General features: G+C 44.1%; 1 protein-coding gene across 1 annotated transcript in view; it reads left to right on the top strand.

Moving 5' to 3' along the window:
- LOC309561275 (uncharacterized protein) overlaps positions 1–13,797 on the top strand; it is a 209,080-nt gene that overhangs the window by 68,796 nt on the left and 126,487 nt on the right. The window contains exon 4 of the mRNA XM_082265090.1: positions 11,045–11,218. Within this exon, the coding sequence (XP_082121216.1) occupies positions 11,045–11,218 (174 nt within the window). The remainder of the gene's footprint in view (positions 1–11,044; positions 11,219–13,797) is intronic.

The following is a 13,797-nucleotide window of genomic DNA, read 5'->3' as shown; positions in this document are numbered from 1 at the left end:
GTTGCATCATCTGCAAAGCCTGTAAGGCCACATTCCCCAAATATGTACCTTGTGTATGAGTTTGTGTGTCCCGTGGATTAGAGGACACGTTTAGTTTGGCAGCTGGATCCTGTCCCCTCTTAGGGTGTGAGGTATGGTGGCCCCCACGGGGTGTGCGTGCACGTGGGCCACCCCTGGTTCTAGAGCGTGTCATGATGATATTGGAGTGTGTTGATTGATGTGAGGTATTTGATACTGATGACGAATCTGATTCCCATTCAGTATCTCTCTGATCCGATACTACAGTTGAATCGGTTTGGCCATGTGGGTAACGAGGTCTGCGAGAGCGCGGTGGGCCCTACCAACGATATGCAAAACCTTCTGAAAAGGCAAGTTGGTCTTTGAGAAATTTCGTTTGCTTCTTGTTAACGATATCCTTGTTTAATTTAGTGAGATATTGTTTCACCTCGTCCCACTTTTTTGCATAGGATTCATGAGTTTTGATAGCCTCATTCTTGGTATAGAGTGTGGCCAGTTCAGAATCCAGGGCCAAAAGATCCGACTGGTATTGTACAACTAAGAGTTGGCATAGCTCCAGACTGCATCTAGTGAGGGTATTCTCCCACTGTATTTTGAAAGCGTTAGAAGCATTATCAAAGGAAGGGAAAAGTTGGATCCTAAGGCCCAATGGACAGATCCCCTCCTTGATATATTTTAAAAAGAACTCTATATGCCAATAGAGATTAGATTTACGTTTCAATAGTCTCTTAGCAGTACTGATGTACTGGTTCAATCCTATATCATTTCTGACAGAAGTGTTACAACTTAATTGGATCTCAGCCATGTAGCCTGTCCATAAATTGCCTACAAACTCCATGTTTTGACTCATTAGTTACAAACCTAGGTGGCAAGATGATCAATGGTCCCAGAAGCTAGACACAAACCCCAAAAATAGGGTACTACCTGGTAGGAGATGTACCTAAAAAAAAGAACATAGAATATAAGAAAAAATTAATTAACAAAGCTGGTTAATACTAATTGGTTCAAGGATTATAGTATAATCAGACAGACAGGTAGGAATAAAGAATCGAGAGGGGACTTATAGAATACCTGCTTGTTGGTGAGAACACCAACGGGTGCTACCACCCTAAAATTCAGTCAAAATGATTAAGTATGTGCGCTCCTAGGTCGCAGGGTGTCTAGGCGCACAAAAGAGAGGGTAACTTAAGGGTGCCACATCCTAATTTGCAAAGTGATGAAAGTGGAGGGAAGAGATTGGACTTTATAGGCACCAATATTAAAATAGTATATTCTTTATTAGAAAATTTACAAAAGCACATAAATAGCAAAACACAAAAAAAGAAACATATAAAAAGGACAACATATCATATACATCAATTATTACAATAAGGCGGCAAAGCCTCAAAACAGTTGTGCAAATCACATAGCCTATCAGGTATTGATTATTTGTACAGCCGTCACAAGTGATACAAGAATGACCTGTGTTCATGAGGCGGCCCTGGAGAAGGAATAGCCGTCTCCAAAGGGTCGTCTGTACATAGTAGATGCAGATGTTAGGTTAAATCCCAGCTGCCCTACATGTTTCGCTTAACCTAGTAAGCTTCTTCTGGAGCATATGATGAAGGCAAACATCTGCATAAGGACAAAGCAATGACAATGAATATCCTTATATATAGACAAAACATTTACATTTTTATACGAGTTATTATACAGTCATGACTGAATAGATCTAATGACCAGTCAACACATGGTTACATTTGAGGCTACGTGCCATACCCTTGTCACACCAGAGGACCAAGAGATAATAGAAAAAGAAAGTAAGAATAAAAGGGCAGAGAAGAAAGAAGAGAGAAAAGGGGGGGGGAAAGGATAAAAGTGGACCGGAAAGGGAGAAAGGGTAGAAATGAAAAGGGGGGGAAAAAAGGAGCCTGAATGCTTGGGAGTGCTAGCCAGGCCCGCAGACATAGAGCCAAACGTAGGGACCAAGGCTTCATATTATGGTAGAATGGGGTATTCTAATGGGATGAGCAGAGCTGCAATCATATATTAAACAGAATACATACCTGAGAGAGATATTTCAGGTGAAAGAACCTTATGATGAATCAAGCCTTAAAGGCTAGAAGGAATTGTTGTCCTTTTTATGTTGTCCTTTTTATATGTTTCTTTTTTTGTGTTTTGCTATTTATGTGCTTTTGTAAATTTTCTAATAAAGAATATACTATTTTAATATTGGTGCCTATAAAGTCCAATCTCTTCCCTCCACTTTCATCACTTTGCAAATTAGGATGTGGCACCCTTAAGTTACCCTCTCTTTTGTGCGCCTAGACACCCTGCGACCTAGGAGCGCACATACTTAATCATTTTGACAGAAACCAGGAATAGCCATGGGTGCAAAATTTGTGTCCTGTTTGGCAAATCTCTTTATGTCAGAGGGGGAAGACAAATTTGTTTTAAATATAGGAGACCAGAGTTATTGCTTTACAGGTGGTCCATAGAGGATCTGTTTTTTTTTATATGGTGTCAGGAAAGTTTACAAGAATTTATGGGGGAATTGAAAAGAAATCCTAATAATATCGGACTGGAATATCAGCATAGCTTAACTCAAGTTCATTTATTTGAATGTGACTATTAATATGGAGATGAATAAACTCCACACCAAAGAAACTAATCAAAAAAGTTATTTATTGATTAATAGTGGGCATTACCCCCTTTGGTTGAGAAACAGTCCGAAAGGCCAGTTTTACAAACTATGTTATTTTTTTTTTTTACTCAATCTAGTATTTTAAGCAAGTGATTTATTGATAGGGGTTATTCTCTTTTTTGGTGATAAGAATATAAATAGGGTTCTAAATCATTCCCTGATCTGGTTGGACTTTTTTTGCATGTGGACATTGTAGGGGCTGGATTGGATTTCCAATCTGTGAGCACAGAAAAGAATTACATGATTAAAGATTTTGTATCTTGTAATACTACGCACGTGGTTTATGTACTGCAATTCCCATGTGGGCTCCAATATGTAGGGCACTTTTACCTTCAACTATGTAGTGCAAGGGCCTGCCTCATTGCATACAAATGAAAAGTGTTTAGGTCTGACCTCATATTATATGGTTTTGGTAAGTCTAAAGGAAAAAAATCTAAAGAAAATTGTATAGTGTGTATCCAGCTTTACTCTTATTTCTTCAATAAATATTTGCCGTAAGGATGTCAGCACTATGTCAGTTTCTTCCTTTCATATGTAACACACCTGATGGCTTGAGGGGGAACTGAGGTATACGGAGGATCCTCACCTGGAAGCATTAAGGAAAGAGGCTAATTTTCCTTGCATATGACCTGTATCTGAAAGCTTGTAGAAGGATCTGATCTATGTAAAGAATCCTTGTCTGGGAGCCATTAGGAGATCCCAGTAAGCGCTATTTGACTATTGCTTAACCGCATAGTCGCAGGCTTTAAGGTGAGCGCCCACTCACAAGGGGGTGCACGTTTGCTGTGACACTTCATTGCCTTGGCACTTTGGAAGCACAGGTCACCTTATGTGACCTTGTCATTTGCACTGTTTCCCACTATTGGCACTTTTTGGAGGATTCGGATCCATCTATTTGCACTAATTCAACAAGAACTGTTTTTTGCACATTATGAATCAGTATTAGTTTAGTCAGCACCTTTGGCACTTTATAAGAGGTTACTATATATTGGCACTTCTTGGAGGATTCGGATCCATCTATTTGCACTTGTAGCAAGGTTTCCAGGCCTATGGCCTGATATGGGTCTGCCATTAGTGCCGGAATCCTCTCCAGCCCATGTGAGTCCCTGGGTGCGACAACTGTAGCAGCGACAACTCCGGCATATTTGTTTGTGGTTTTTATTATAAATTAAGGGGATGGAAGAAGGGAATGGAGGACAATAATCACATCTCCGCTCAGGTGGTGCTGTGGAGCAGAGCAGAGGAGCAGAGAGCGCGGGATCAGTGGCGGCGTGCGTGTGAGAGGAGCGGGTGTGTGACAGATCGGTGTGTGTGTGAGTACCCCCCCCAGTAGAAGTGGCGGCGGCCTCCGGTGCTAGAACCCCCCCAAGATAGAGCGGGTGGCGAGCGGTGCATTAACCCCCCCCCCCCCCGAGGTAAAGGCAGGCGGCGAGCGGTGCGGTAACCCCCCTTCCTCCCTTGTGGCGGGCGGCAGTAAATCCTCCTTGCGGCGAGCGGTGCTGGAACCCCCTCCCCCCCACAGAGAGGAGCAGAGGAGACTAGCTGACCGGGAAGTGACCGAGGGAGGCGGGTGCAGAGAGGAGACTGACTTGACTGAGGGAGGAGGGAGGAATCACCGTCAGGAACTGCAAGTGACAGGCTTAAAGGGACACACACTAGGTAAGTAAGACTGGTGACTTAGATTGAACACTGACTGAGGGTGTAGTGTAGTACCTGAGTATCTGGGAGTACCTATTACTACCTGAGTGTTGGGAGTACCTATTACTACCTGAGTGTTGGGAGTACCTATTACTACCTTAGTGTCTGGGATTACCTTTTACTACCTGAGTGTCTGGGATTACCTATTACTACCTGAGTGTTGGGAGTACCTATTACTACCTGAGTGTCTGGGAGTACCTATTACTACCTGAGTGTCTGGGAGTACCTATTACTACCTGAGTGTCTGGGAGTACCTATTACTACCTGAGTATCTGGGAGTACCTATTACTACCTGAGTGTCTGGGAGTACCTATTACTACCTGAGTATCTGGGAGTACCTATTACTACCTGAGTGTCTGGGAGTACCTATTACTACCTGTGCAACTGACCGGGCTGTGTGTCTGTGAGTGTTGTGCGACTGACCGGGCTGTGTGTCTGTGAGTGTTGTGCGACTGACCGGGCTGTGCGACTGAGTGTTGGGCAACTGAGAGTGTTGTGCGACTGACCGGGCTGTGCGACTGAGTGTGATGCGACTGAACCGGGCTGTGAGACTGTGAGTGTTGTGTGACTGACCGGGTGGTGCGACTGGGAGTGTTGTGCGACTGGGAGTGTTGTGCGACTGACCGGGCTGTGAGATTGTGAGCATTGTGCAACTGAGTGTCAAGTGCGGGTAGCGGAGTACCAGAGGGTGAGAAGGTAGAGATAGGAAGCTAGGAAATAGCCACATAGGATAGACTTAAATTACTGAATCCCCATTAGATTAGATTAGTAGGTACAATGCCCGGCGGGTGTAGAGATGCGACTCGGTGTACATCTTGTGATAGGTATGCGTTCCTCGGACATGTGATCGAGGGCGAATACAAATGCGAAAAATGTAAGCAAGTTGCTTCCCTGGAAGCTCAGGTCCTGAATCTAGGGAAGCAGCTGGCAACACTGAGACAAATGTCCATACCGGAGGAGAGCCAGGATCGTACCAGTCAGGTGCAGGCAGGGGTCTGCACAGAGGTGGGGGGAGTATCGGAGGTGCAGGCATCAGAGCAGAGTAGAGGGGTGACAGTTAGGAGGGGTAGAAGGGGACAAGGCAAGGAGGCTGATCCTGGGCTGGAGCACCCCAATAGATACGCCCCATTGTGTGATGTTGGGGAAACCAGTCAGGGACCAGCATTGCTGGAGCAGAGCGACGCCCCTAGCTGCCAGGGGAAGAACTCCTCCAGTGAGGCCGGGCGAAAGGGAAAGGAAAGACAGGTGCTGGTGGTAGGGGACTCAATTATTAGAAGGACAGACAGTGTAATCTGTGACAAAGACCGAACAGTCTGTTGTTTGCCGGGCGCTCGGGTTCGGCACATCGCGGATCGGGTGGACAGATTATTGGGTGGGGCTGGGGAAGACCCAGCTGTCATGGTACACGTGGGTACCAATGACATAGGTAGAGGAAGATGGAGAGTCCTAAACGATTTCAGGGACTTAGGCGCTAAGTTGAGGAGTAGGACCTCCAAGGTAGTATTTTCCGAAATACTACCTGTACCTCGAGCCACACCAGAGAGGCAGCGGGAGATTAGGGAAGTTAACAAGTGGCTGAGGAGCTGGTGTAGTAAGGAGGGTTTCGGGTTCCTGGAGAACTGGGCCGACTTCTCAGTCGGCCACCGGCTCTTTGGTAGGGACGGATTGCACCTAAATGGGGAGGGTGCAACCGTACTGGGTGAGAAGATGGCCACAAAGTTAGAGGGGCTTTTAAACTAGGTGATGGGGGGGGGAGGGTACAGATGTAGAATTAGCCAGTGAAAGGCAAGTTTCAGAGGGCAGAAATGGGGGCATTAGCGGTAGGGTGTTCGGAGCTCCTATACCCAGGGTGGGTATGGGGAAAAATCAAGAGAGCAGCCTAAAAACATCAAATGAGGATATATGTAACCGGTCAAAATTAAGAGTTTTGTATACCAATGCCAGAAGCCTGGCCAACAAGATGGGAGAGCTGGAGCTGCTGATGTTTGAGGAGGACTTAGATTTTGTGGGGATAACTGAGACTTGGTTTGACAGCTCCCATGACTGGATGGCGACCATTCAGGGGTATTCCCTTTATTGCAGAGATAGAGAAGGTAAAAAAGGGGGAGGGGTATGTCTGTATATTAAGAACAGTGTACAGGTAAATATGAGGGATGATATTAATAATGGAGCTAAGGACGAGGCAGAATCCCTATGGGTAGAGCTTTAAAGGGAAGGCACGGTGGGGAAGGTAATATTAGGCGTATGCTATAGGCCCCCCAACCAGAGGGAAGAGGGGGAGGCGGACCTCATTTTACAGATAGGATTGGCAGCAAGGATGGGAAATGTCATTATAATGGGGGACTTTAATTATCCTGATATAGACTGGGCAGAAGGAACCGCACACTCAGCCAAGGCTAGGCAGTTCCTAAATGTTTTGCAGGATAATTTCATGGGTCAGATGGTGAATGCACCGACAAGAAACAATGCGGCACTTGACCTACTGATTACCAACAATACAGACCTGCTCACGGATATAGAAATACGGGGCAACTTAGGAAACAGTGACCATAGGTCAATAAGTTTCAGTATTAATTACAGTTATAGGAAGCAGAGGGTTAATATAAGGACACTGAATTTCAAAAGAGCCAATTTCCCAAAACTGTGCTCGCTGCTAGAAAATATCAATTGGGATAGAACCCTGCGAACAAAGAACACGGAGGAAAAATGGGAGTGCTTCAAGAGCATACTTAACAAGGGGATTGACCAGTGCATTCCAAAGGGAAATAAATTTAAAAGAGCAAAACTAAACCCTGGGTGGCTAAACTCCAACATAAAAATGCATATTAGTGCTAAAGAAAAGGCCTTCAAAAAATACAAGACTGAGGGGTCATTGGCAGCATTTAAGCATAACAAAGAGTGTAATAAGAAATGTAAAGATGAAATCAGGGCGGCTAAAATAGAACACGAGAGACATATAGTGGAGGAGAGTAAAAAGAACCCCAAGAAGTTCTTTAAGTATATAAACAGTAAGAAAGCAAGGCCAGAACACATTGGCCCCATAAAAGATGACAAAGGAAATATGGCCACTGAGGACAGAGAAAAGGCGGAAGTGTTAAATAATTTCTTCTCTTCAGTCTTCACAAAAGAATCGGGGGGCTACACTTACCCAGCTTGTAAAGCCGAACTAAACAACACACCTCAGGAAGTGCCGCCATGGCTAACAGAAGATAGACTTAAAACTAAACTAGAGAAACTTAACATAAATAAATCACCGGGTCCGGATGGCTTGCACCCGAGGGTTCTTAAAGAGCTCAGCCAGGTGATTGCCAGACCATTATTCTTGATCTTTAAGGATAGTTTACAGACGGGTATGGTGCCAGCTGATTGGAAAAAAGCCAACGTGGTACCAATATTTAAAAAGGGGCCGAGGTGTATCCCGGGTAACTATAGGCCGGTCAGCCTAACATCTGTAGTCTGCAAGATTTTGGAGGGGATGTTAAGGGACCACATACAAGACTTTAGTAATGAAAATGGTATTATTAGTAGTAATTAGCATGGATTCATGAAAAATCGTTCTTGCCAAACCAATCTATTAACCTTCTATGATGAAGTGAGCTGCCACCTAGATAAAGGTAAGCCTGTGGATGTGGTGTATCTGGACTTTGCAAAGGCTTTTGACACCGTTCCCCACAAACGCTTACTGTACAAACTAAGGAAGGTAGGTATGGACCATAAGGTGAGTACCTGGATAGAGAACTGGCTCCAGGGGAGAGTCCAGAGGGTGATGATTAATGGGGAGTACTCGGATTGGGCGGGTGTGGAAAGTGGGGTCTCCCAGGGTTCCGTCCTGGGACCAATCCTGTTTAATTTATTCATAAATGATCTAGAGGAGGGGATATCTAGTACAATCTCAGTATTTGCGGATGATACTAAACTAAGCATGCCAATATCTTCTATGCAGGATGTGGAAACCTTACAAGCGGACCTGAACAAAATAACGGGGTGGGCAACTACATGGCAGATGAGGTTTAATGTTGAAAAATGTAAAGTAATGCACTTGGGGGCCAGGAACCAGAAAGCAAGCTACTCACTAGGGGGGAACCTCTGGGTGAGTCTAGGATGGAAAAAAGACCTAGGGGTACTGGTAGACAACAGGCTTGGCAGTGGCATGCAATGCCAAGCCGCTGCAAGCAAAGCCAACAGAATACTGGGTTGTATAAAAAAGGGGATTCACTCCAGAAATAAAGAGATTATTCTCCCACTCTACAAGACTCTGGTCCGGCCACATCTAGAGTATGCTGTCCAGTTCTGGGCACCGGTCCTCAGGAAGGATGTGCTGGAATTGGAAAGAGTCCAGAGAAGGGCAACAAAAATAATTAGGGGAATGGAGGACATCAGCTATGAGGAAAGACTACAAGCACTGAACCTATTCTCTCTGGAGGAGAGACGATTGAGGGGGGATATGGTATCAATGTACAAATACTGTATTGGCGACCCTAGCGTAAGGAACAAACTATTCAGAGTAAGGGAATACAATAAGACACGTGGCCACTCACTAAAACTAGAGGAAAGGCGGTTTAACCTTAAAATGCGTAAGGGGTTCTTCACTGTAAGAGCGGTAAGGATGTGGAATTCTCTTCCACAAGCAGTCGTATCAGCAGGAAGCATTGATAGTTTCAAAAAACTATTAGATGGGCACCTTAGAGACCACAACATACAGGGGTATACAATGTACGGTTAACAGCAAACACACACGCACATCATAGGTTGAACTGGATGGACTGATGTCTTTTTTCAACCTCACTAACTATGTAACTATGTAACTATGAATGAGTGGGATACTCCTTTTGGCTTGAACTAATTACAATTTGGACTGCCATCCTGAAAATGCCCGATGGCGCTTCCTTGACGCCAGCCGGCGCCAGCCAACGCTCACTGACTCTGAGAACACTCTGTATAACAGAAGAAGTGTTGAATCCCTGACTTATAGTCCAGTAGATCCAAGACTGAGAACTGTAGAACTCCTGACACTGTTTCACTGTGTAAGTCTCTGAATAATTTCCCCCGCCTGGCACAGCTTGAGGTAGTATTTTGTAGAACTCGGAATAACTATCACTGTAACTGGCACACGTAATACAATTTTAGGGCCCAGACTGCAGGTGCCCCCTTTACTCCTTAAACTCTTCAGAGTCCACTGACTATGTACCCCTTTTACAACTTCAGGGTCCTCAACCTAGGTACCCCCTTTACAGCTAGCTGACACTGGATCCCAGAACCTCTTCCGGAGTGGTCCCTCTAACTCCAGGGGCAATCCGCAGTACTCACGATCTGTGTAGGCTTTCCTGGGACTGGACCCCTCTTTCTCTCTACGGCACACCGGATCCCCTCAGCTCAGCTCAGCTCAGCTCAGCACTCTCTTGATTCCCAGGCAACACCCCGAGAAATTCGCCTTCCTCAGACAGGAGGAGAGACAGCCGCACTCTCCTTCCTGGGACTCTGCCCCTACCAAAGACACCCTGCCACGCACTTCCCCCCAAACTTATACTCACTCCCAGAATCCCTTGCAGCATAATCTGCTTTCTGGGGTAGTTACAAGCTGGGAAGTGTCCCCTAATTTGGGCTTCCCACACTGCCCTATGAAAATCCTCTCACAGGGCTCAGTGGGGAGACTTCTCCTCTCAGCAGGCACATCTGGAAGCCCTGACACCATAACTAGATGAATCACAGCCCTGCTGTTAGGCAGACAAGGCCCACTATAGTTTTACCTAGCACCTACCTGTAGGGTGCTACACCCTGATTCAACAAGGACTGTTTTTTTGCACATTATGAACTTTGCATTTATTTATCAGTATTAGTTTAGTCAGCACCATTGGCACTTTACAAGAGGTCACTATATATTGACACTTGTCTAGATTTATTTTGGCACCAATCGGATAATACTTCATTTTTACATATGGGATTTCTACACATTGGGCACAATTTATATATATATATATATATATATATATATATATATATATATATATATATATATATTTATTTATCGTTTATTAGTTTTTACCTATATCTGAGTACAAACTGATGGGATAATGATCACATGACGGTTACATGATATTTTTGAGCAGCAATTTTATTTATTTATATTAGTTATGCTGTATGAGATAGTGGATTGCTTGCAGCAATTATATTGTTAATCGGCTGCTCGTAGGATTTATCATTTTAACACAACAACGGTGCACCATGGAAGCAAATGTGAGGTCTGTGGGCGTTAAGGCCCTCTCACCCTGCTGCCATACACGTATATGTGTTGAGTGGTTGGCAGGAGGTTAAACAATAAATCATGGTCAATAAATAGGCTGTTTTAATCTTCAAAAATGTGTTTCTTTCCCTTCTATTTGAAATTGTTTTGTGTATTACTTGTCTATGTCTATTATATCTACTTGTCACATATCTATCTGTAGCTAAGTTATGGTCAACTAAGCCTATATTTCTCAGCTGACATGGTTCTTCTACACTATAAAAGGTCTGATGATAATATGGAATTCCTTACATTTTTACTCTTCCTTGATATCCATTATGTTTACAGAGAATGACTTCTATATTATATATTATATACTATATTATTTTCCTTTGCTAGTTACTATGTTCTACTTTTTCCCACAGCGATCTATACTGTAGATGGAAATGCTAATGGTCAGCCCTGTGTCTTCCCATTTAAGTATAATTCCAAGTGGTATTCACACTGTACAAGTGATGGATTCTTTACATGGCATCCCTGGTGCGCTACAACAGCAGATTATACTAAGGATAAGAAATGGGGATACTGTCCACAACAAGGTAAGCAATAAAAGGTTAAAGAACCAGTGTGTTTTTAAACTGTGAGAGGCAACCAAAGAACCTATAGGAAGTTAGGAGAGGAGCCCAGGAGATGACAGCAGAGGAGGGACTTTTTTTTCATTTTCGGGTGCAGGGCTGCAGGCAGATAATCCTGGCCGCTGTACACTGCCTATGCCGGCAGATTGATTCATATGTAGATCCGGACTGCTCCTCCCTCTCATATTCCAGCTCTGAAGGAACAGGAAGTCTGAGAGACTGATGGGAGGCAGAGACTGAGGTGGGTGGAAGTACACAGGCAAGCAGCCCCCTGCACTCACACTGACACAGGCTACTCTATAATTAACTGGTTGCCGACCGCCGCACGACTATATACTGCGGCGGTCAGCCCCGGCCAGGCAGAGTGACGTAGGGGTACGTCACTCGCCTGTCACTGACTTGCGAGCCAATTGCGGGCGGGCTCGTGCCCGCTCCGGCTCGTTCACTGACAAGTCAGTGCGTGTGACCCGATCGTCCGCCGGTCACTCACGATCGCTCCGGTGAAGGGAGAAAAGCGGACGGCTTATGTAAACAAGCCGTCTGTCATTCTTCCCTGTGTAAAAATGAAGATCAGACGGTTCTACTATGTAGGACCGTTGATCTTTGTTTTTACACCAATAGCCATGTCCCTTTACAGTTAGAAAAACGCCCCTAGGACACACTTAACCCCTCCCTCTCTAATAAAGTTAACCCCTTCCCTGCCAGTGTCATTTTTGCAGTAACAGTGCATATGTATAGCACTGATTACTGCAGAAATGTCACTGGTAACCCCAAAAGTGTCAAAAATGTCAGTCAAGGGTCCGCAATGTCGCAGTACCGTAAAAAAATCGCAGATCGCCGCCATTACGCGTTAAAAAAAAACACACCAAAAATGACAGAAATCTTTCCCTTTGTTAGTAAACGCGATAACTTTTGCACAAACCAATCAAAATACGCTTTTTGCAAATTTTTTTTGCCAAACATATGTAGCATAAAACAAATTGGCCGAAAATGTTAAAAAACATTTTTAACATTTTTTTGGGGGGGATTTCATATAAAAAAATGTTGAAAAATATTGTTATTTTTGCAAAATTGTCGCTCTTTTTTTGTTTATAGCGCATGATCAAAAAATCGCACAGGTGATCAAATACCACCAAAAGAAAGCTCTGTTTGTGGGAAAAAAAGGACGTCAAATTCGTTTAGGTACAGCATCGCATGACCGCGCAATTGTCCGTTAAAATCACGCAGTAAAAAATCGCAAAAAAAACCCTGGTCTTTTAGCAGCCAAATCCTCCGGGGCTTAAGTGGTTAAGGTACAGTCTTCACCCTCCCTGCTGTGTGCTTATGATCACCATCAGTATGATGATGAGAGTACAGCAGGTTCTGTATGGCTCTGTCAGGGTGTCCCATGGTTGTTGGGTGCTGACTGTTAATTTTTGGCTCTATTGTGTGTTAGAGACTAACACTGTACAGCCATAACAACGTCAGCACCCAACAACCATGGGACACCCTGACAGAGCCATACAGAACCTGCTGTACTCTCATCATCATAGTGATAGGGATCATAAGCAAGATGCTAGTTTACCTTTCTGTTTGCAGGGGCAGTAAAAACAAGCAGTGTTTTTGGAAAAATGGTGTAAAGCTCTCACGCTATCTCTCGAAAGGGATGTGAAGAATAAACCCAGCAGCTAGCAAACATAAAACTAGCAAACCCTGGATAATAACTATAGTGAAAATGGGGGGAAATGTTGCGTTGCAAGGCTGATGTATTAAAAACCGTTGTTAAAATCTTGATAAATATACATCAAATGTACACATAAATGTGACTGATGAATATATGCAGGGTAACCCAGAGTAGAGTGGTGGCAAATACACAAGTCCCAGTGATATATTAAGGAAATAAGAAAAAAATGTTGAAAAATAAAATTGAAATGAAATTAAAATTAAAAAGTCTTGTGTCAGCATACGGTGACCGCTTCCTGGCAGAACTAGGGTCCGAATACACCTTAGCTCATCCCTGCTAATTAGTTGCAAACATTTCTAAAATAAGACATCTCTGCTGCTTTATAATATGTATAATATGTTTAGAATATTATAGTAATGGTTATTAAGTATGTAATAAGAATATTATACATGATGCACATTCTAAGTAGAGATGTCTAATTTTAGAACTTCCCTATCAATAACCAGAGTGAATTCTGTAGCTGTCTAATAAATATCTTAAAGCGGAAGTTCCACTCAAAAGTGGAACTTCCGCTTTAAGTGGGCCTGACCCCCTGACATGCTACATGTGGCATGTCATTTTTTTTGGTAGGGAGGGGGTACCTAGTTTCGACAGGTACCCACTCCCACTTCCGCTCGGACTGCCTAGGTGGCTCGAGTGGAAGTTCTCCTCTCTCCCTCCCTCCCTGCAATCTTCTGGGACACATCACAGGTCCCAGAAGATTGCCCGTCCATTCAGGACGCGCAGCACGACTTGCTCATGCACAGTGTGCACCCGGCTGTGAAGCTGCAAGCTGTCACAGCCGGGTGCCCACACTAGAGATGCCGGCACCACAGGGAGA

Source organism: Pelophylax lessonae (genome assembly GCF_965119305.1).
Source record: "Pelophylax lessonae genome assembly, chromosome: 8".
In the NCBI taxonomy this organism is placed as follows: Eukaryota; Metazoa; Chordata; class Amphibia; order Anura; family Ranidae; genus Pelophylax; species Pelophylax lessonae.
Note: the sequence above shows the minus strand (reverse complement) of the source record. Positions and strands in the feature narration are given on the sequence as shown.